The sequence below is a fragment of the Lagenorhynchus albirostris genome, chromosome 3, assembly GCF_949774975.1.
Source record: "Lagenorhynchus albirostris chromosome 3, mLagAlb1.1, whole genome shotgun sequence".
Lineage (NCBI taxonomy): Eukaryota > Metazoa > Chordata > Mammalia > Artiodactyla > Delphinidae > Lagenorhynchus > Lagenorhynchus albirostris.
The window spans coordinates 145,831,341-145,855,261 of NC_083097.1; the positions used below are offsets into that span (position 1 = coordinate 145,831,341).

A 23,921-nucleotide genomic window follows, 5' to 3' on the forward strand; every position below is an offset into this window, starting at 1 on the left:
GCAAATAGTATCTAAATAGTATTATAAAAAGAGTTTTCACCTTGCAGTCCTCTGCTTTGAGAACCATTACCCTAGTCTCTAGTGAATTTCTTCATGTCTTCCTGATTTTCCTTTGGTCTTACTCTTTTCCCTACGTGTGAAAGGGCAGTGGCTGGTGAGGTATAAGACAGCTGCACTTTGTTCAAACAGTATCTTTGCAAATATTACATATAATTCAAATTCCCCCAAACGCAAAAGACATTGGCTATTCTTATGCACCAGCCTGTACTGCCAATTAGTAATAGAGCGAATGCAGTCTACAATCCACACACCCGAGGAGTTTTGAAATTAGGAGGAATTTTAGATGAATTGTTGATGGCGGTCGGGGAGGCTGGCATCATTTCAAGAAGTCACAAAAATTGAGATTTTACTAATATTTTTACATTGCATTATTTTGAATTTGCATAAATTACGTTCTTCGCTGTGGAGAAGGAAGCCCTTGATAATGGTAGGGGAGGAGGGAGACGGAGTGTCAAGAAGATGATCAGCTCCTTGAAGACGGGCACTCTCTGCCCCTCCTCCTCTCCTTGCCGCTGACCTCCACCAGGCGATCTGAGTTGGGGGGGTTGCAGGGAGTGATCCACGTGCACCTCTTCAGGTGTGAGTCACTGGCTCAGGAGAGAAAAAGCAAAACCAATGGAAGCACTAGACTTCATTAGCAGAGTGATTTTTTTAAGAACTGTTGAGGGCTCTCTGCTCCCAGGCAGCCATTATTCCAAAACCATTTTCCTCCGTGTCTAACTCCATCATGCTTAAATGCCCATTATGTCACTCTTGTCTTGACCATGAAGTTCTGTGAGCAACAGGCAGGTATGGGATTTGATAGAAGTGGGCCAAATTCGTTGACAGGAGGACGGCATTGTCTCAAGCAAATGAAGATCATTGTTAATAATGCATGGATCAGTGGGGCTGGGCATCCCCAGGTACTTTTTGCTAGAAAGTCATGGCCTTTTCCCCTGCAGGGGCGGTTTGGATAATCTGAGCTTCTCTGTATTTCAGCCCCAAATGCAGGTGCATGGAAAGCATATGCAAAGGAAGCCCTGTAAATGAGACTCACGATGGGGACTTTTTTCTTCTTGTAGATTCCCATGCAGTTGTAAGAAGTAACACAGACAGGTCCCATGTACCCTTTACCTAATTTCCCCCAAAGAACTAGAGGACAGTATCACAACTGGGACTTTCTAGACTCACAAGGCCCTTGAGAAGTCCCTGACCTCAGAAGGAAGAAACTCCAGGGAATAGTGTGCTACCTCCCCTTGGAAGGATTGTCTTCAGTAAGAACCTGGAGGATGTGAAGCTGCATCAGGGATCCCTGGCTGCAAGTGACAGAAGTGGTGCAGATTCCAGGTGCTCCCTCAGATCTCTGACTTACATGAGGACACCATGGGGTTCCCAGGATGCAAAACTCTTCCTTACCTGGCCCCCGGGTCTTTGGATGGATGGGTCCCTCAGCCCTTCAGCTGAATCAGCTCAAATACTGTGGTTGACAGGTCAGGCTCTGGAATCACCCAGCCCAAGGCTTGATTCCCAGTTCCTCACTTGCTATATGGTTGACCTTGGCCAATGATCTCTTAGAGCCTCAGTTTCTCATAATATCTTATATAGCACTTAGCATGTGTCAGTCGTTATTCTAGGAACATTATACAATAACTCATTTAATACCAACAACCCTCAAAAGGGAAATATTATTATTAGTTCCTATTTTGCAAGTGAGGAAATTGAGGCACAGAGAAGTTATTTGCCCAAAGTCACCCAGCTAGAGAATAACAGGTTTGGGTATTTGAAGCCAGGCCGTAGGCATCACAAGTCCACATATATAAACCACTGTCTTATTTTGCTTCTCCTTATCTGTGAGGTGGGTTCAGTAGTGCCTCACTGAATTTTTACAAGACACACTGCTTAGCACTGTGTCTGGCATGGAATAAATAAGCACCAATAAATGCTAGTTAACATTATTGTTGGTATAATTTCTTCTGGAAGTTTCTGAGTATTCATTACTTGTTACTGTTATAACAACAGCTTCCATTTTGACCACCTACTATGTGTCAAACCTTCATTAGCCCTCCCAACTACCCAAAATGGGGAGTCTCTCTTTTATAGATGAAACAAGTGAGAATCAGGGGGGTGCAGTCTGGCGGAAGTGGAGATAGGATTCACCCCCAGGGTCTGCACCTGGAATCACAGCTCCGGGAGGAGCTTCAGGGACACCAGCCTAACTTCATGTCCAGCTCAGGACTGGAGCTGACAAAAAGTCATTGATTCATTCCAAAAAGCCCAGTGACAGGACCCTGGTTCTGTACACCAGTGGTTCTCATGCTCCAGCACAGGTCCCCTGCAGCCACTGTTAAAACACAAAGTTGCTGTCCATCTCCTCGGGACCCCACGAAACCACTCCCCACCACACCGCCTTGGGGTTTCTGGTTCAGTAGGGCTGGGCTGAGGGCCTGAGAATGTGCATTTCTCACACGCCTCCATAGAATGCCAATATTGCTGGTCCGGGGACCACAGTTTGAGAATGACTGCTCTAGGCCAAGTGTTTGGAGTGGTAATGGTAGAGATGACAGCTTCCCCCAATTATCCCCTTTCTAAGACTGAGATGGACTTCCCCTGCAGGGCCAGCGTCTTGTATTTATCTGCATTGTAAATCATAATTCCCCATCTCGGCGGTTACCTTCCCTCCATACAGCGTTCTTAAACTTGTGTGTTCTCAAAAACCTGTCTCTGATGGGAGCTGAACCCCTTCCCCAGGCCACTTGCATCTGCTTGGTGATGGGGAGCTCACCCTTTCAAACTTCCTTCGAAAGTAACATCTACTGTTACTTTTCTGATTAAAAACAAACACAATGAAACCAAACCTTCTTAGTGTTGAAAATTTAGAAAAGTATCAAAAATAAAAAGAGGAGGGCTTCCCCGGTGGCGCAGTGGTTGAGAGTCCGCCTGCCGATGCAGGGGACACGGGTTCGTGCCCCGGTCCGGGAAGATCCCACATGCCACGGAGCGGCTGAGCCCGTGAGCCATGGCCGCTGGGCCTGCGCATCCAGAGCCTGTGCTCCGCAATGGGAGAGACCACAGCAGTGAGAGGCCCGTGTACCACAAAAATAAATAAATAAATAAAATAAAATTAAAAATTAAAAAAAAATAAAAAGAGGGAAGAAAGTAACAGTTAACCACCATCCCACTGTTACTACTTTGATGTATTTTAGCATTATTTCCTTATAGCCTCTTGTTATTTTTTATATATTTGGTTTTTTTAAGTTGAGGTATAATTGATATATAAGGTTATATTAGTTTTCAAGTGTGTAACGTAATGATTCGATATCTGTAGTATGTATTGCAAAATCATCACCACACCTAGCTAATATCCATCTCCCCACAGTGACAATTTTTTCTCCTGTGATGAGAGCTTTTAAGATCTACTCTCTTAGCAACTTTCAAATATACAATAAAGTATTAGTAACTATGGTCACCACGCTGTACGTTATATCCCCATGGCTTTAAGACCAGAAGTTTGTACCTATATCTGATAATATTGGTATAAAAATGTATATAGCTCTGAGAATCCTGAAAACAAACAATGTTCTAAGTATGCTCTGCCCATGAGGGCTGCTGTTGTTTTCAGAGTGGAATTCAAAGAAGGAACAGAGTTTTCCCAGGGATGGCTTCCTGGGTGGGACCAGCAGGTCTTTGATCCAACTGCCAGGACACAGGCACAGAATCACTGTCCTCGGTGCAGTGGACAGTGGCACAGCAGGAAAGAAGTTTGAGTCAGTTGGGCGGGGACAGGGAAAGGAGACCTATCACTGGTTGGCCTTGCATTCTCCTGGGTCCGGGGAAGCCACTGTAACATTCTTGAGTAGGAAATGACTTAACAAAGAGATTTCCCAAAGACCATCCAGGCAGCAGAAGACAGAATGTATTGGAGGGGGGAGAGTGGGAAGGCAGGGGGAGGAGGCATGGGGACACAAGTGAGGAACAGCCCGGGGACCCATCCAGCCCCTGGTGGCCCGAGCAGTGATGTGGTGTGGATGGGGCTACTTCTGGGCTGCCAGGATGGAGAGGGACTGGTTGATCTTCACCATGGCGATAACGAGGAGGCCACCGGTCAGCAGGAAGGTGGGCCAGAAGAGGGAGAAGAGGAGGGTCTGGGGACCGTAGAGGCGCTGATACAGGACACTCGTCTCATTCTCCCGAGTCGTGGAGAAGCAGTCGAAAACCTGGCGCTCGTGGAGTTTGGCTCTAACCTTCTCCACATCGGCCCGGGCCATCTGGTAGTTGTCCAGGCTGCCTGGGATGTAGGAGCACTGTAGGGAGAAGCGAGAGCACCCATGGGATTGGAAATCCCTCTTTCTTAGGGCCTGGCATGGAATAAAGAAAAGCGTCAGCTTTGGAGTCAGGCCCCTGGGTGGGAGTTAAGACTGTCCAAAGCTTGGCAGGCTGCACATTGCGTGCTTCTAGAAGGTGTGTACACAGTGTCGTCTGGGAGGGTGGTGGCCTTGGAGCTGCTCAGGGTACACGCTGCACACCTGGAGACAGGGGCCCCAGCTGGAGCCCTGGCTCTGCTCCCATTGGCTTCAGAACCTTAGGCAAATTGCTTACCATTCTGAGCCTTGATGTCTTCATCACTTAAATGGGTTAATAGCAATAGCTTTTTCAAAGGAGTTTATTAAAGAACTTCAAACTTATCTGTCTAAGGAGACCAATGGGGGACACAGGCTGAGTGGGCTCTATATTTCGATTCAGGGCAGAAGTCATACACTCAATTGCCTACAAAGCGCAGGCAGGTAACGTCCACAGGTGCAGTAGGGGAGGGAATAGGATGACAGGTGCCAGCTGACACTTGGTGTCAGGGGATGGGTGGTCCTGGTGAGCTGGAGAGAGCCAGCCGCGTCTAGACTGGCAGGCATCACCCCATCTGGACAACTGATGCCATCCATCCAGAAGACCTACTGGAGCCAGACCTCCAATATTTGTAGAGAAGCCAGAAAACCAGATTTTAATGTGAACTCTCACCATTTTAAAATATTGGCGAAAATTTGAATTGAAAACCCTTTGAGGTCTAACTCTGCATGAGCCGAGCAAAAGATGTCGGCCAGCTGGTATCTGACACCGAGATTCAAAGGAAAGAGAGCATGCATTTAAAAGACATTTGTGCAGGCAGAGCCTGGGACACGTTTAATTCTGACACTGATCCTTGTGATTAGGAAGCTTCCGGCCTGGGCAGATGAGGTCCAGATGGAAAGCTCTGCAGAGAAGGCACAAAGTGGAGACCCTGGTTTTATCCCTCTTCCGTGCTAGGAGGTCTGAATGTTGCTTACATGAGCCTCCGGCAGATGTTCTGCGAGGGTGGTCCCCCGCACGGGCTCCGCAGCAGACTACCTGGAAGGCTGGTCATAAGCACAGGCTCCCTCCTCACTCTGAACGGCTGAGGGTGGGGTTCAGCAATCGGGTGATTCCTCCATGCACTAAAGTTCGAGGACCACTGTCCTCGTCCAATCACGTCCCAGATCAAAACGAGTGACAGTGTTGCGCCAGCTTCTCCCCGGGCCTGGGTTGCTCCCTGTATTTAAATGAGGTCCTGCCCCCAAGCTGCCTGCCCTGACAGCGTTCAGTCCAGCAGTACAGAGAATGGTTGCATCACAGCTCTGACAGCCTGGGAAGTGGGAGAGCTGCATCCAGAGGCAGATTCACGTCCCCAGCCAGTCAGGGAGCAGCCGAGGCTGGGGAGAAGCCGGCTCCTGAGGAATCTGGCATTCAGATTTGTTGGGTACCATAGGTCCCAGTAGCAGGTGGATCCAGAGTCATGAGCTCAGAGGGCCTAGTCCTATCTCCCCGAAGTCTCTGACTGTGACCTTGGGTTACCTAGCCCACGGAGCAAAGGTGTGGCGATGGAACCAGACAGGCCTGAGTGCAACTACAAGTTCCAAGTTGTGTGACCTTGGCAAATGTCTCAACCTCGCTGAGCCTTGTAGATTGGGTTTGTGAGGGTGCCTGCCTAGCAGAACTGTCATGGCGGTTAACCAAGATGATGCACGTTAAGCGCTTAGCGCAGAGCCCAGGACATATTACGTGCTCAATAAATGGAAGATGCTGTTAATAATAGTATTGTGACTTAACTATGAAATTGAAACAATACTCCTTCTTTCCCTTAAGGAGGGGCCTATGGACAAGCTCCGAAGTGGGAACTTGTGCCCATCCTGGGGTCCCACTGTATTCTTTGCCAGTTTGGGATTACTCTAGATCCTTAATGTTCTCTAGACACTGGACAGGAGTTTACTCTGCAGAGCCAACCTCAGAGGCCTGGGGCCCACTTGCATCCTCTCTCCCCTGCCTTGGGTCCAGCTAACCGTGAGTTGTCTAAAGGATCTTAAATGATCTAGCCTCTCCCCCCAAGCCCTGCAGTGTCACTGTTCTCAGCATAGACCGTGGGGAGGGGCTTAGAATCCCCCCCAGGCTAAGTCTCATGGAAGAATACAAGAGTGGGCTGGCGACACCCTTCCTCATAGTAGGGGTTGGGGGAGACAGCCTTGCCAGGCCTTTCACATGTGATTCCAGAAGACACCCAGCTGGCCTGGAACACTGGCTCCTTGCACTGCAAGGAGCTGAACAAAGGTGGGAGGAACAGCTGGTGCACCAACACAGCTGTTTGGCAAAACCGTGAAGGCCACTTCCGCTGTCACGCCAGAGTGGCAACCTGCCATTGGCACACTCCTGGTGGTGCCTGGATGCTATGGGATAACAGATAGAATATCCAGCGGCTGCCAGTGCTGTCCTTCCAAGGCCAGACAGAGGCATGTCTGAGAGGCTGCTGACAGCCCATTAGGGAGAAGATCTGGCCTTTCGCTCCTCTGGCAGCCTCAGGACCGGGGTGGCAGCCTGCAAACCAGCCTGTTCCCAGCCCCCGTTGCACCAGTGATCACTTCTGCTTGTCTTTGAAAATGTGCTTCTTGATCCTTGAATAAATCAGGGGCCCCTGGATGCCAAAGAAGAGGCAGGGGTCATGGGAGGAGCTGATTCAGGTAGGTTTGGAGGCTCTAGCTCCATCTGGCATGGCCGAGTCATGCTAGTGATGACAGAACAAGTCAGGCCGCCTTGCACTGCCCGGACCCACGTCTCCATGACCCCCTAGCACTGTCAATGATCCCACTGTCCCTCCGGCACCCTTCCCCTTCCCATCCCATCAGCTGCTAAATTCTGTCTGCATCCATCCCTGCCCGAGCTGTCCCAGGTGTTTGCTGTGGCCCTCACCTCCCTCGCCAGTAACTGAACCCCACAGCCCTCCACATCACTCTGATCATGCTGCCAGGACCCCAAATCCTTTAAAGACTCCCAGCTGCTCACAGCAGTAATTCCCAAGGAATCTCGGAATCACCTGAAGAGCCCAGAGATTCTGCATCCGTGGGTCTGGTGTGGGACCCTGGTTCTAAGTCCCCCAGATGGATCTAACCCACAGACAGAGGTGAGGAACCCCAGCTTCCCTGATCACATTTTAATTCCACAGTTTGGTAGTCCTTGGCAGGGAAGTCAGGCACACAGCTTATACAGCTCCAGAATATCATTAGTCTTTCCCTTCTTTACGGTTTGCTTGAATTTAAATCCCTGGTAATCAGTAGAACCTTCCCCCAGGAAATGGTGGAGTCTATTAGGAGTTGCAAATGGCTTTACTCCCTGTTACAGCCAGCACCACGAGCATTATTTGGTCTGAGGTTTTTCCAGGCAAAGCTCTGGCCTTTTGATGCAAATGCAAAGGAACTTCATGTGTTCCCAGACCAGGCTGATGAGAGACCAGCCCTGGTGGAATCAGAGTCTCTTTCAAACTGTGTACCCAGTACGTTAACCCCGAGCCCAGATGGCCGCCTTGGCATTTGCTCTACGTATTTGCAGGGCTACACGGGGAAGACTAACCTGCGCATCTCATATGGTTGAACCAGTGTGTTTTTCTGTAAAATGGCAATTGTGGATAAGCTTAACCCTTCCTCCATCTTTCCTTCCCAGTTTCCTTCCTTATGCTGAACTGTTAAAGCTCAAAAAAAAAAAAAAAATCCTGATTGAATATGAATGCCTAATCCCATTCTCTGTAAAATGGTTCCTTCACGTGCTTCCCTAACTGTGCTGTGTCCGGGAATGCTGGAATTCAACCTCCCCTCCTTCTCTCCTACTGTGTTGTGTTTGCTATCACTCTCAGACACCCTTGAAGACTGTCCTTTTAGAAAAAAAAAAAAAAATTCAGGAAAGTGTTTTCTGTAATATTCTTTTAATATGGGGGCTAATTACCTTCTATAACATGTAACATTCTTCATTAAAGTTCTTCTTCTCTCAAAAAACAAAGAAAAAAACTACAAAAAAACCCACCCCAGTTTAATTGTCCACTTTGGTAGTGTGGGGGGCTTCTGAGAACAGACCCTAGGCTACCTCTGAAACATTTTCCCGCTACACCCCATCCTGTGGCACTGTCTGTGCCGGTGTTGGAACCTCTCTCTTACACGGCCTTCCCTCCTCATGCCTGTTCTCTGCCTCCCCTTGATATCTATGTCCCCCGCCCCGTATTTCTGTGTAAACTGTACCTGCCTGATTTTTAACCCAAATGCCTTTCTGATACCCTCACCTCAATGTGCTAGGAAATGTCACTTCCTCCTTTAATGCCCATAATTTTTTTGGTTTCTCCCTATGGCACTGATTCCTCTCTACTAGGTGTTATGTCACATATGAGCTCTCTCCTCTTGAACCCAAAGCCCCTAACACAGGAAGTGCTCAGCGATGGCTGAATGAAAGAGCAAGGGAATGAGTGAATGAAAATGGGCCAACTTGTGTTTCCTATAGAAAGGGCTACAATGGTGGATTTGGGGTGGGGGGCTGTTGAGAGGCAGTGATGGGTACATCTCCCAAGTGTTGGCCTCCAAAGGTTGCTCCAAACCTGGGCCTCTGGTTTCCTAGAGTTGCAGGGGGGAGTCACAGGGGTTCCTCTCTGTGGGGTCAGCTCTGGGTCCGGCCTCTCATGTGACTCACTTTACAGGATGAAGCAAGACCATTAACAGCTTCTTTGTTGTGCCTGCTATCCACCCAGCATCGAGCTTGGTACATCATAAACAGTCCCTGACTTCATAACAGCGCTTCAACAGATGTAGAAACTGAGGCTTAGGGGGGCCGCGCTGGCTGCGCCCACCACACAGCTGGTTGGTGGCAGGTCTGCCTGACTCCAGTGCAGAAGAGCTAAGGCTGTCTGGACCTCATACCAGCTGTGGCCCCTGGTCAAGTGGGTTTATCTTTCCCGGCCTCCGCTCTCCAGAGCGGGGATAGGGAACCAGCTAGGGACAGGCGCACACGCCTGCCGGGGTAAGGGGATGCGTACCTCGCCCCCCCCATCAGTACCTGCTGGTTCCGGTCCCGAGTGTCCTCTGTGTGGTACAGCACGGCCCACCGGCCCACGGATGACACGTTGACCCACAGGCACGGGTACTGGGGCACTTTCTTGCCCTCCAGTTGCTCCTGGTCCCTGATGTTGGTCTCAATCAGGTGACACATGGATTCCTGGGTCCACACACTGGGGAGACGATGCACACACACACACATCTCAGAACCCGGATGGCACAGACTGCCCAGTGTGAACCCCTTTAGAGAGACCCAGGGCCGAGACCCTCAGCATCTGGCACTAAAGGAGCGTGACCCCAGAGTCCCTGGGCCCAGGGGAGGAATCGTAGAATCTAAATATCAACGCTTTGGGGCCTTTTGGACAACATCTGCATAAGTGGTTCCAGCCCTGGCTGCTCACCCAATACCCTGGGGAGCTTGTAAAGATTGTCGGGCCAAACCACACCCCAGAACAAGTGAATCAGAATTTCTAAGGTAGGTGGGCTCCAGGCCCTGGTGTGTTTTTGTTTGTTTGTTTGTTTGTTTGGGGTTTTTTTGCGGTATGCGGGCCTCTCACTGTTGTGGCCCTTCCTGTTGCGGAGCACAGGCTCCGGACGCGCAGGCTCACCGGCCGTGGCTCACGGGCCCAGCCACTCCGCGGCATGTGTGATCCTCCCGGACCGGGGCACGACCCCGTGTCCCCCGCATCGGCAGGCGGACTCCCAACCACTGTGCCACCAGGGAAGCCCCCTGGTGTGTTTTTAAAACTCCTCTCAGTGATTCTGATGGGCAGCCCGACCTCAGACACCTTAGCCACATCCATCTTCGTCTTGAAGAGGGTGGCAGAGAAGTTCAGAGAGGTCGAGTGATTCTTCCAAGGCCACACAGGACATGCAGCCAGGTATGGATGGCTTCAGAATCTGTGCCCTTTTCTTTAAAAAGAGTAGATGAAGGAGGGGCTTGATTTGTTTCCCGAGAGGGGAAGATGCTTAACCCGGAGAAAACGTGTTGGAGGCACATGGCTGCTCTGAGCGGTGCCTTACTCGGTAAGATTCCAGCCTGGAATGGCTCCAGGGCTGTAAAAAGTGGGGCAGGAGCAGGCCCGGAAGAGCATAACAGGCTCATCAACACACCAGTGAATCAATTGTGACTCATTTCCCATTTACCAGGCAGGAGACACATTGCCAGACCGAGGGGGCTGTCAGCCGCTGGAACGCGGCCAGAGGCAAGGGTCTGAGACTTATCCTAAGATCAGGCTGAGAGAACGGAGCATATTTGTTCCCATTAGAACATGGATCGGGGACTTCACAGCCTTTCCTTTAAAAGCTTAAGTGGTTGACATGTCAGGCAGCAAAGGCATGGGACATTCTCTGAGATTCCAGAGCAGAGCTCCAGGGTAACAGTTTTTGGCTCGGTGTAGACACTCCCTACTTATCAGAAAGGTGTATACAATTGAGGTAGTGAGCTCCCCATCACTTGAGATATTCAACAGGAAGATAGATGCCCACTTGACTCAGAGGTTTGTGAAAGAGAACCAAAATGCAGATGAGCTACAAAATTCTGTGACTCTCTGATTCCTCCTGGGATCAGACTCACACTGGGGCGTTTGCTCTGATCCTTGGCTCTTTCTTTCTTTCTTTTTATTTTTTTATTTTTGGCTGCGTCAGGTCATAGTTGTGGCATGCGGGCTTCTCTCTAGTTGAGACACGTGGCATTCCCTCTAGTTGTGGTGTGTGGGCTTTTCTCTAGTTGTGGCGTGCGGGTTTTCTCTCTCTAGTTGTGGCATGCAGGCTCCAGGGCGCATGGGCTCTGTAGTTTGCGGCACGCAGGCTCACCAATTGAGGCATGTGGGCTCAGTAGTTGCGGCGCGCGGGCTTAGTTGCCCTGCCGTATGTGGGATCTCAGTTCCCCGACCAGGGATCAAACCCACGTCCCCTGTATTGGAAGGCAGATTTTAACCATTGGACCACCAGGGAAGAGGTGTTGGCCTCCTTGGCTGTTTCTTGTGAGAAGGGCCTCCTGCATCTTTTACACCCAAGTTCCAGAATTCCAGACGTGCAGGGCCCAGTCTGGCCTACCCTCCATGCACTTGAACCCTTGACCCTAAGAATGAGGATTGTCCAGACCTTCCTGCCTGGTGTGAGGGTCAAGGGGAAGGGTAAGAAGAAGCCTGGGGTTCCTTGCAGACCAGACCCTTAGGGGAGAGGCCGGAGGATGGGGCCAGGCCGGGAGGGTTCCGTACCTTTTCTGGTAGAGGGGCAGCATGGTCGTGCCAAGGATGTAGTAGGTGATGACGGCGCACAACACCATGGCCACACCCAGGCAAAGGGCTCGGGTCTCTCCCCGCTTCTGAGCCATCACCAACTTCTTCCCCATGTCCACAAGGGACAGCAGTCATTTCTAGGACCATGGAGGCAAACAGATGTGAGATCAGCACAGGTGATAGGTAAACCACAGAAGGGAGGACAGGTGAGAGAAGAAGGTGCTCAAATATCAACATCATCTTTACTTTTATATGGAGCTTGGCAACCTCAGAGGGTTCTTTGGACCCCATGTAAGCCTCCCCCCAGCTCTGAGAGGCAAGTACTATCATCCCCATTCTACAGATGAAGGACCTGTGGCTCAGAGAGGTAAAGTGACTGGCCCAAGGTCACATAGTGTGTGACAGGCTCAGTAGTGGCCCCCAAGGTACACATGTTCTCAGCCCCAGGATCTGTGACCGTTACTTTACATGGCAAAGATTTTAAATGAAGGATCTTGAGATGGGGAGATTATCCTAGACTATCCATGTAGACCTAAATGTAATTGCAAGAATCCTTATAGGAAGGAGGTGGAGGGAGATTAGACACAAAAGAGGAGAGGGCGCTATGACCAGGGCGGCTGAGATTGGAGTGATGTGGCCACGTGCCGGGGAGTGCGGGCAGCCACCAGAAGCTGGAAGAGGCAAGGAATTACGTATTGTCCCCTACAGCCTCTGAAGGAAGTACAGCCCCGCTGACACCTTGACTTAGCCTGGCCAACATCTTGCTGATTTTAAACTTCTGGCTTCCGGAACTGTGTGTAAGTAAATTTCTGTTGTTTGGGGCCACCAAGTTTGTGGTATTTTGTTACAGCACTGATAGGAAGCTAATACTGGAGATAAACTAATATCCTCCCTGCAGAAGTGGACCATCTGTGCTCTTTCTCCTAGGATACTTGTCTCAGAACAGCTTGGAGCATTTCACAGTTCTACCAAAACAGTCCCACAGCAGGGCCGGCTGGGCGTGGGCAGCATGCAGAGAAGGGGCAGCAGGGCCCCCAGAGGGCAGCCACAGGCATTGGGGTGGCAGGAGGTGTCTCCACTACTGGGATCCTGTAAGAGCCTCCTCCTTGCTCCAAGCAAGGGCAGGAGGCATTATGTGGCCTCAGCAACTGCTCTCTTATACGGGGACTTGAGCTACCCTGGGCCAAAGCAGATTGCACGGGAGTGACAGGCATCTTCCTCCCTTCCCCCTTCTTGGGCCAGAAGCCCCTCGTTTTTCTTCTGGGAATCTGCTTCTCCCCAGGGCAAGCGGGGCCCCTCCCTCCCCTGCTGGGCGCACTGAACACCCTCCAGCAGTGTCACTCTTGCCACCCGTGTGCCGCCTGGAGCCAGAGGTGCCTGGCTTCTGTCCTTGTATGGATTTCCCATCCCTCTGTGTATTGCCTCACAGCCTGTGGTAAATTCCTTTGCTGGGGTTTCGTCTGTTGTTGAAGGTAGCAGTTCTACCAAGGATGCAGGGGCCGTGGAGCCTTTCTCTGTAATCCCTGTTGTAGGGGAAATTTTAGCCAGATATCAGGAAGGAATTTATTTTCCCCACCAGGTCCCTAAAGTAATAAACCTAATATTTTTATGAATTAGTGAGTATCCAGGAGATAGGCATTATTAGTCCAAAGGAATTTTCAGCAAAGTGCTTCATTTTCTACTCAGGCTTCTCTCCTAACTATTGGACTGTTTCAAGTGTCCAATCAGAGATGCTTGACCCCCTTTCCTCCCCACTCCAGCTGTTCCCCCTCCCCTAGTGTCCTAAAGAGGGGATTCCAGCGTCAGATACCAAGGTTACAGCCCTGTCACTCCCTCCAAGATGATTGACTCCCTCACCCAATGATGACTTTTCCTTCCACATTTGGGGCACTGAGAAGTGGGGTTTCCCTACATTCTAACAGACATTACGAACTCACAAGGGAAAAAATGTTCCCTTGACAAAGAAAGATGTTCTGTTCAATTCACTTCCGTCCTATTACTTCTGTCCTTCTGTCTCTGCGTCTTGTGGGAGTGGGACAGTCCACATCACTGTTTACCTGGGGCCAGTTTAACAAGCCCGTCCACGTTTTTGCAGGTAAAGGAACACAGCCACCTGAGGATGGGCTAAAAGCCCACGTGGCCTGCTTCCCCAGGACTGTCTATGGTCACTGGTGCCTGGTCCCAGCCCCAGGACTGTGGAACACAAGTCTCTGGGGCCAAGAAGGAATCTTGCCTTGGAGGGAGGACCTAGGCCGAGCGCTCACAACAAAACCAGTCTTTTCCTGGGAGAGTCGGCGCATCCTTGAAGCGGGGAGGCCTGCCCTGCCTTCCTGGCTAATCAGCCCCCAGGGGCACTGGCCCTTCTGCTGCACAGCTTCTTATATCCTCCCAGCCCCTGGGCACTCCCGAGGCTGGGGAAGGCAGGACCCTGTGCTACCGGGTCTGAGAACTCAGGAGGAAAAGAGATGGGAGGCTCCCTGTCAGAGAACAGTCTGGAATCTGCCATTCGTTCAGATCCCACCTGTCTGCAATGCTCTGGTGAGACTGTGGCCCGCACTGAAGGAGTAGGCTTCAGAGTTTCGATAAATCCTCGTAAGACCACGCAGGATAAAAGAAGGGGGAGATGATATGGATACGGATATGGTCATAGGATACAACCACCACAGTGAGAGCCTTTAGACAGGAGGAAGGTTGGGAGCTGCTGACATCCCCTGAGGTCTGGACAAGAAGAAATGGGTTGCAGCTGTAAAAGGAAGGATTTCAGTTAGACTCTAAGAAGACTATCTCAGTTTTGAGAATTGCTAAATATCTCTGGACTTTGGGGATATAGCTTCCCATTTAGAAAAGTCACTAGAGGTCTGGGGTGGATTTAGGAAGGATGAAGAAAGGCCAAGCAAGACAAGATTTTGGAGGGTCCTGTGTGACCTGGTATTTGGGTTGACCTCCTTTTCCTGAAGAGGACAGGGCATAGAGGACAGTGTTTAAGGGTCTGGTGGAGTGAGGGACAGGGGGTGTTCTGAGGTCATCAGACATGGAATCAAATCCTGGCTTTGCTACTTAGCAACCTTGTGACTGTAAAACGAGTATGATAGTACCTGCTTCCGAGAGTTCTGACAAAGAGCAAAGGATGTATCGAACATCATATTTATCACAGCGCCTGGCCCAACGCAAGCCCTCGATAAATATTAACTCTTACTATTAACAAAGAAAACCCTGAAGGTTTGGATCAGAAGTCCCCAGTGCTCCTGCTGGGCCTGTTTCTGTCCTACCCCCTCCCCTGGTGACAAGTGCCAGGACTGGTCTTGATCTCCAGGCTGCTGCCCTCTGGCTGCTCTGGGAGCTGAGACCTGAGGGCCAGAGCACTGAGTTACTACAGTGACTGGGCCATGGAGCGCCCACCCTTACCCTTGGCCCCCCGAAGGCCACCAGACCATGAGTCCAGCAGTTCTAGTCCCGAGTGACACAACATCAACTCGTCTGGAGCCCAGAATCCTGATGGACAGCCCGTCGAGGGAGGGAGCTCCCACTGCCAGCCTCCCTCCACGAAGATCTCCCCTCCAGCCCCAGTCTCTGGAGAAACCACTTCCCCAGTGCCCTTGAACTTGGTACTCACAGTCTCCCTGGTGCCCTGTGAGTCTTCGGCAGACACTTTTCTGCCTGGCCCCCAGCCCCCACCCCAAAAGAGGCCGCCTGAGCTCCAGCAGGAAGTTTGGGCTCCCAGTCCGTCTCTGGGGAAGTGGCCTTTGGTTCCCATCTGAGACGAGCCTCCATGCCCAAACATGGTCAAGTCTGAGCACACAGCCCCAGGACACAAACTCGGGAGAGCAGGTACCCAGCCCAGAGGAGGGCAGCTGTTACCCAGGCCCCTGCACCTGCAGTTCCCAGAGTCTAGTGGAAAACAGATTTCGTAAAACAGACAGCAAAACTGAGAAGTCAGGAAAGACCATCTGGGTATATTTGGAGACATTTCTTCTTCACTCAGTCCCTTCTCTGAGCTGGCAGAGAAGCCAGGAATAGAAAATGAGTTTCTTTTTGTTGACATGGGGGAGGGAGGAGGAGTTGAAGCTCTGAGGGGTTGGGCTTGTCAGCCGCTGAGGGGCTGGCATTTCCCCGCTAGAGCAACCGAAAACCCTTAGCCTTTGGCGTTTGTGTGCTGTGTGACCCTGGGCAGGTCACAGCACCTCTCTGAACCTCAATTTTCCCATCTGTGCTCTTGGGATTTTTAAATCTTACTTTGTTCAGGGTAGTGATGAGGGTTAGAGATGGTGGAGATTTGGGGCAGGGGAAAAGAAACTCACCTTTTAAAGACCAACCAAGCAGAAGCTGGGAGCAGTGAGAGAGGGACCGCTGCTTCCAGCCAGCCATGTCCAGGAATAGCCTTCTTGGCCCTATGGCCTCCCAGAGACTGTCAAACTGTACATTTTGGGCTCATGGGCAGAGACGTGTTCCCATCAATAGGAAAGACAAGCAGCAGCGTCTGCAGGCAAAACCATGTTTCCCTCCGCTTCCTGTAAGGATTAAAAAGCAGCGACAAAAGCAAACCCCATGTATTGGGCCTCCCCTAAGTATCAGGCATGATGCGGGTGGTTAGCATGCCTCTGCCCCACACTTTACTCGAAGAAACTGAATCTGAGGCTCAGAGGCCGTAAGTTACTGGTCCACGGTTACCCTGCTCTAAGGGCAGGAGCCGGATTCAAAGCTGGCCCTTCCAGATTGCAGAGCCGGGGCTCTCTCTGCTGAGACTGGTGTTTCTCTAAAATATAAAAGCTCACCTCGGTTATACAGACACCTGCCACCTGAGGTTCTGGCGGTCACCTGAGTACCCCCAGCTCCTGGGGAGGTGAGCACAGCCCAGCCATGCCTGCTGAACGTGTTCTAGCCCTTCCCTCACTCCTGCCTCCGCTGCTATGAGGCAGCCAGCCCGGCAGGCCATGAAATGAGAGCGATGTTCAGGCCGCTACATACTCTCCAGCACTTAGCTCCCTTCCACTGCCCCTTTCCTAATGGAATCCTGTGAACAGTAGAGTAAATCATCTATATAACAGACATCATAGCAAAGGAGGTCCCTTAAGGCCTCAGACCTTACAGATACTGCATTGTCAACAAAGGACATAGGGCCTGGAACGCATCCCCAGAGGAATGATTTTCCAAGAAGGTCCTTGGCCCACCCACCCCACCCCCACCCCCACCCCCGGGAGCCAGAAGATTCCCGCCCATGAACTCATGCAAAAATGCCGGTCCTTCCTTCTGCTCCCCTGGGGGAGAGACACACAGTACAACAGATGGCCTTTCATATGACTAAAGGGTTACATTTAACCAACTAAATGAGGTATTAAGGGTTATACATTTGGAATTTATAAACAAACACTAGCATTCTTCCCAAGGTACTTTCCCTCCTGGAAGATAGGAACAGGCAGGGAAGGAGGGTGCGATCCTTCTGCTGCATCAAAGCTAACCCCTGCCAGAAGGCGTTGACATACTCGCTCTTCACGGTATGCGGGTGGAAACCCTGGTCCCTGGTTGGCTGTGGGGTTTGTGTGGGACAGATGATTGTATGTGGAAGGCAAGGAAATAATGATGCCACAGCAGTGAAGACTGGTACTTTGCACTGAGATGAGAGATCACAAAATCACTTCCCCAACTTCAACCTTCCAACAACCTCATAAGGTAATAAGCACTGCAGGCTCACAGTCATCCATTCAGGTAGAGGATTTTCTACCTATTTTATAGAGGGGGCTCACTGAGGTTCAGAGACGTTAAATACACCGCCCAAGGCAGGTTACTTTGCCTCTCTGCGCTTCAGTTTGTCCATCTCTAGAGTGGAGATACGTATAGGTAGCCCCTCAGTGTTTTTTGAGGAATAAGAGATCATCTGAGCTACCTGACACATAATGTGGCAGATTGCATTTTCCCAGGATGGCTACACCAACACACATCCCACCCCATGTGCTCTTCTTTCATTGTGACATCGACATTCCTCCATCAAGAGGGGGCATCTTTGTCCCCTTCCCCTCAGCCTGGCAGAGCGTTGTAACTGTCTTGCGGATAGCATGTGGCGGAAGTGACACTGTGATTCCCAAGGCTAAGTCGTAAACCGTGGTACAGCTTTCACTGGGCACTCTCTCGCCGGACACTGTCCGTATCGTGAAGAAGCCAAGAGGCCCCATGTAGGTGTTCCACCTGACAGCCCCAGCTCAGTTCTCTCGCAAACAGCACCTCCCAGGTATATAAGTGAAGGAGCCTGCAGATGACTCCAGGCCCCAGCCTTCAAGTCCCCCAGCTGAGGCCTCAGACATCAGCCACCATTCTGCACCCTCGATGAATTCCCCATCCACAAAACATATGAGCAAATTAAGTGGTTGTTTTATGCCCTTATGTTCTGGGGGGGGGGATTTGTTATGCAGCCATAGTAACGGGAACATGTTGTAAGTGATTTGGAAGGGGAACTGTTATTGTTGCTGGTGACAGTGGTAGTACAGAACCAGGATTAAAAAGCCTGAGATTGCTGTATGACATGTGATGGGGAGCTTTAGAAATGCTCTGTATAGTCTTCTATCAGGTTGTTCACTGCTGCACAAAAGGAATAGAAGGGCAGTGATATAGGAGGGCATTTTCATTTATCAAGCATCTACTTGCGCCAGGGCATGATTCATATATATATGCAAATACACATATACATGCATGTGTGTGCATACATATACACACAAACACACATGTGCATACACACATGCGTGCTACACATATGCATACGTACATGTGTGTGCGCATATGCGCCGGTACGTGTGTACACATGTACTTGCATGTGTGCATTCACACACATGCGCATATACACACGTATGCATACACATAATGCAAAGACATCCATGTGTGTATGCACATATACATGTACCTATATCTGTGTACATATGTATGCATGTGTGTGCATACACATGTGCATATACTATGCAATGCACATATATACATATCCACATGCATACACACATGTGCATATACATATGCATATGCAGATAGACATAGACACACTCACACGTACACATGCATATACATATACACATGTATGCATACACATACACAAATACATACACACATACGTTCCTCTTGGCAGTCCTCACAAGAGGTCTTCTTGTTTCAGTTATTTGCCCAAGGTCACTCCCGTGGCATGTGATGTGATGGAGCCGGATGTGCACCTGTGCTTGCTGGCTCCACAGCCCATCCTTGTCCCTCCATGTCTCCCCCAGATGCTGTTTTCGAGAGGACCAGAGTTTCTTTATGATGTCTGCTTCAGCTGCTTTACACACCCCTTCTACTCGGTCTATAGCCCTTTCTGGATTGTGTACCCACTTACTTATGTAAACCCTTTGAATCAACATCTATTCTGTGTGGCCACTTGGGATGAGAAGTCCCATAAATCAAACTGGCAACCCGTGTCCTGAGCCCCTGCTGAGGGTGTGTCACTGGCTGAGTGCTGCCAGGGGGAGGGTGTGAGGAGCTCTCAGCCCTAGATAAGCCATCCGCTCACAGATATTTGAGGGCCTGCTGTGCACAGGCTGTGAATCTGTCACTGTGCTGACCTGTGGGTCAGATGTGGCTCCTTCCCTGCAGGGGAGCGAGGATGGATTTTTAACACTGCGAAAAGTCACAACAGAAAAGATAAAATAACATGTTTTAAGGGAGAGAGAGTAATGAGGAGCAGAATAAATCACAACAAAAGATTTTTCAATAGAGTTGAGAAGACAAAGTATCAATACAAAAACAGACAATGAAATGCCAATATTCGAATCAAATGACAAGGGGAGCCCTGCCGCCGGGGAGCAGGACAGGCTCTCTCCCTGTGAGCGAAGGGCTACCTCGCTCCTTTTTCCTGACTCTTCTAGCCACTTTTTCCCCTTGCTGCATTTTTCTTACTTAACGACAAGGCATTTTAGCCTGCTGGATTGTAAACATAATTGTAAGCAGCTTGAAGTCCTCTTTGAAACAAGGAGGAACATAGGTCAAGAGCCCTGCAGTCCATCTGTGTAGTAAGGTGAGATTTTTTTTTTTTATGCCTTTTCCTTTCTGCAAAATCATCTGAGCTCACTGTGGAAAAGGTGGGCAACAGAAAAGGACAGGAGGAAGATGAAGGCTCAATGATAACCTCGCCACGCCATACGAAGGGAATTGCTGGTGAGGGGAGGGGGCATGCATCCTTCCAGACACTCATAAAAGGGTGCAGGTGCTCTCTCTCCAGAGAGCATGCCCCCTCTGGCCCCAGCTGCTAGTGAGCTCTTCCTTTCCAGCGGGACTCACTCCTGGGGTCCTCACCTCACCTCCTGTGCCCTTAGCCACCCCCCTCAGCTACTGGGCCGGGTCAGTGCTCTGATTTAACCTGCTCAGAGCACTGCGTGCACCGCCTCCACAACACTTCCCTTCTGTAATTTTACATTTATTCGCGTGCATTCTCCATTAACAGATCACCCATGGGGATGGAAGCTTCCTGAGATCCGGAGCAAGAGCCGTTCCTGTTCACTGCCACATCTCTAACACCCAAAGGAATAAATAGAGAATCTTGGGATTTTGCTGTTGTTTGTTGTTTGGCTTGGAAAAAAAAAAATCTCTTACTTGAAAACTTTTGTTTACCCTCTTAACCGTGTTTTTAGTGTACGGTTCAGTGGAGGAACTATATTCTCATGGTTGTGCAACTGATCTCTAGAATGTTTTCATCTTGCAAAGTTGAAACGCGGTACCCATTAAACAACTGCCGACTTTCGGCTCCCCCCAGGCCCTGGCAAACATCATTCTACTTTCTGCTTCTGTGAGTCTGACTCCTTTAGATACCTCATATAAATAGAATCATACGGTCATTGTCCTTCTGTGTCTGGCTTATTTCATTTAGCATAATGTCCTCAAGTTTCTTCCATACTGGAGCATTTGCCCAGGGAAAAAAAAAATCTTGCTTTTTACTATAACACAATATTATAATCATTTTCCCATCCCATAAGACATTTGCGGTACGCGGGCCTCTCACTGTTGTGGCCTCTCCCGTTGCGGAGCACAGGCTCCGGACGCGCAGGCTCAGTGGCCATGGCTCACGGGCCCAGCCGCTCCGCGGCATGTGGGATCCTCTCGGACCGGGGCACGAACCCGTCCCCTGCATCGGCAGGCGGACTCTCAACCAGTGCGCCACCAGGGAAGCCCTCATATGACATTTTTAAGGTTGTATAATATTCCACTTTATGGGTAAACCATAATATATTTGATCATGCCATTGTGGGATATTTAAGAATGGTGCTTGTTTGTTGGAACTCAGAGTTGCCCTCTGCTGGTTATCAGACCTATTCCACCCCAACCCTCACCCTCACTGGCATCCGAAGTCATTTTCCCTGAGTTGACAGGTACACAGGAGGTTGGATCTATAAGGACACAGTTTAGGAATCAGAACCTGGGGATAGAGATGAGAGAGCCATAGAAGATGGAAGATGTCAGTTTCCTAGCCCTGCCCCAGCCTGATTTAAGACTGAGGGGGAGGGGAAGGGGAGAAAGAGAGAGAGAGAGAGAGAGAGAAAGAGAGGTAGGTAGATGTAGGCAGATGGAGCTCTTTTCATGCCATAGTTTGTGGGACTCAGACTCTAGGGTGATAAGAACAGAGGGCTCAGAGTGACGCTGTGGCCCTGGGCAGTGTCCCCCTAGAAAGGGAATCTGCATCATTGCTGAAGACAGCTGCAGCAGAGGCAGTGTCCGGACACTACTGCACCAGTCAGAGTCCCCAGAAAAGGCAGGCCCGCTGGTGTGCTGAGCCGTTGTCACCCAGTTGTTAAAACACTGGGAGCTGGTCATCAGCCACGGTGCAAGTATTTATACCACGGAAATCTACAAGCACTGCAAATCAGGACGTTTGTTTTTTGGAGAGCCGGTTTTCCAGCACACCACTTCAGAGGGCACACAAATTGGGAGATTCAAGGAGGTCTTAGAACTATTGCAAAAGTGTGGGCAGGGTGTAGGGAAGCACAGGGACTAGTGCAGTACCCTGGGGGCTGGTCGCGATGGGCTGGGGGAGGAGGGAAGGGGGCTGTGTCAGCATCAGAAATAGAGTCTCCTTGAGAGGGGTACCTCCAGCCTGAGACCCTCAGGGGGCAGCTGGGTAATGAAGAGCTGACCTCACTGTCCGGAGACCTGTCTTCTGATCTTCACAGCCCCACTGACTGAATGTAGTTGGTAGATTCGATGTAGTCCTATGGTCAGCCTCCAGGGCAGAGAACAGTCTGGAGAAGAGTGGGAGTGGGTCTGGGGGTCACACAGGAGGATATGAGTCCATCTCCCCTAGGTGACTTTTGGGCGGGAGAACCAACAAGCAGGTGGGAGCAAAGGGTGCCTAAGTACATGGGGGAGTCCCTGCAACCCCCTAAGAATACCTGTGGGAGTCGGGTGGGACCTCTGAGCTGAAGCATTAGTAAATCACGATAAATGCGGCTCATTTGTAACCTCCAGCTGATGAGAGCCGCACTCAATATTCTTTGCATATAATTTTTGCCCATTTCTGACTATTTCCCTAGAAAAAAGACCAGGCCTCCAAGCAATAATTCTAGAGCAATGGATTTCTACATTTTTAAGATTTTGATACTTATGGTATATTTTTTTCCAGAACATTCATACCAATTGATAAATGTGTGTACACAGCCAGCACATGAGAGTGGTTGATTCCACACATCTTCACCAGTACTTGACACTATTAAATTTAGAAATAGTCACCTTTTGAGAATTCCCTGGTAGTCCCGTGGTTAGGACTCAGCGCTTTCACTGCTGTGGCCTGGGTTCAGTCCCTAGTCAGGGAACTAAGATCCTGCAAGCCGCATGGTGCAGTGGAAAAAAAAAACATAGAAAGAGTTGCCTCTTGGCTAGGTGAAAAATCTTTAGTTCCAGTTTTAATTTGCTTTGGTTAAATTACTAGCAAAGTTAAACAGTTCTTCATATTTTTATTGGAAACGAAAATTTTATTTGTCCCAAATTTCCTTTTTTAAAGATTTAAAAGAAAAGAACCTATGAAAGCAATTAGCACAGCACCAGCACATAGCGAACTCCTGTCCCTGTTGGTTTACAGTTCACTCCTTCCCACAGTCATTGACGTCACATTCATGACTTGTCTACCGTGTGTGGTCAGGGGTGAACAGGATGTCTGGACTCTCCTTTTTTCTGGCAAGATTCAGGGCCTCAACCTGCATCAGCTGCTTTCAGTGACACCTGTCAAGATGGAGTCTAAAGACTGAATGACATGCCCTCACCCACTGCCTTCCACCTCCCTGCATGGTGGGGGGCTTTGAACTGTAAACAGATTATTCCCACCCGTTTGCTGAGTCATAGAATGTCAGCCCTCCAAGGGCCCTCAGAGACCATCTAGGTCATCAGCTATCTGCATGTGTAAGGTTTTCCATTTACAAATTAATAGAGGCAAGTTTTAGAGAATCTGATAAATACAGAAAGGTGAAAAGGAGAAGCAATGAAGGCCCAGCATCTTGAAGAAAATACTTTCAAAATATTGGTGGATTCTATTCTACAGATAGATGCGAATGCTTTCTAAAAGTCAATTTAGGAATACACTGTATAATTTTAAATAAGTTCTTTTTTTAAATAGAAACACTTTCCCTTTTAGGTAATATTTTACAAAATGATGTGGCATGTCTATAATAGTTCATCATACAGATATGCCATAAAGTGTTGATTTTCTTATTAGGAGAAATCTAGGCTAATTTCAAGTCTTTGTTGTTATTAGCTATTCTCTAATGATGATCTTTGAACTTTAATCTTTGCTCACTTCTCTGATTCTTCCAAAAAATTTCTAAAAGCAGGGACCGGGGTCAAAGAATATTATGCTTTGAAAGCCCTTCTCTTTTCCTGGAAGTATAGGATCCTATAAGATACGAACTTCCCTTCTATTGGTAAGCCATATGAACTCAGAGAGGGGAAGTGACTTACCCAAAGCCACACAGCTTTGATGGAGCAGGAATTGGAACTAAGGTCTTTCTCTACAGCCTCTGGTAAATATCAGAACCTAGCCTGGAGCCCATAACTCCTGACTCCCGGGCCATGTGCTTGCCTTACTTCTCTGCTGTAGGTTATTTCTCTACCCATAAGGAACACTCTCAATTACTGAGCACTAACACGTGTCAGACACTGAGCTGAGCACTGGAATCTAGTATCTCATTTGATCCTGATCCTATGATGTAAATACTGTCATTATCCTCATTTTGTAGATGGGGACACTGAGGCAGAGACAGTGTCCGAGACAAGCAGAGACCTACTT

At 49.5% G+C, this 23,921-nt stretch overlaps 2 protein-coding genes across 3 annotated transcripts in view; one reads left to right on the top strand and one right to left on the bottom strand.

Annotated features, from left to right (window-relative positions):
* Nucleotides 1-23,921, top strand: part of KCNIP1 (potassium voltage-gated channel interacting protein 1) — a 355,999-nt gene that overhangs the window by 15,971 nt on the left and 316,107 nt on the right. The window lies entirely within an intron of this gene.
* Nucleotides 3,933-15,431, bottom strand: KCNMB1 (potassium calcium-activated channel subfamily M regulatory beta subunit 1). The gene is made up of 4 exons (XM_060146549.1): nt 15,261-15,431; nt 11,627-11,784; nt 9,406-9,577; nt 3,933-4,340 (listed from the first exon to the last, which is right to left on the bottom strand). The coding sequence occupies exons 2-4, from the start codon at nt 11,758-11,760 to the stop codon at nt 4,071-4,073; spliced, it is 576 nt and encodes a 191-aa protein (XP_060002532.1). The 5' UTR covers nt 11,761-11,784; nt 15,261-15,431; the 3' UTR covers nt 3,933-4,070.

What these genes read in the sequence shown, in the direction of transcription:
- KCNMB1 (XM_060146549.1), bottom strand. Translation starts at nt 11,760, where the DNA reads ATGGGGAAGAAGTTGGTGATGGCTCAGAAGCGGGGAGAGACCCGAGCC. An exon ending in CTGCCCCTCTACCAGAAAAG is followed by an intron (nt 9,578 to 11,626) that starts GTACGGAACCCT and finishes TCGTCTCCCCAG; the next exon opens with TGTGTGGACCCAGGAATCCA. An exon ending in CTCGGGACCGGAACCAGCAG is followed by an intron (nt 4,341 to 9,405) that starts GTACTGATGGGG and finishes TTCTCCCTACAG; the next exon opens with TGCTCCTACATCCCAGGCAG.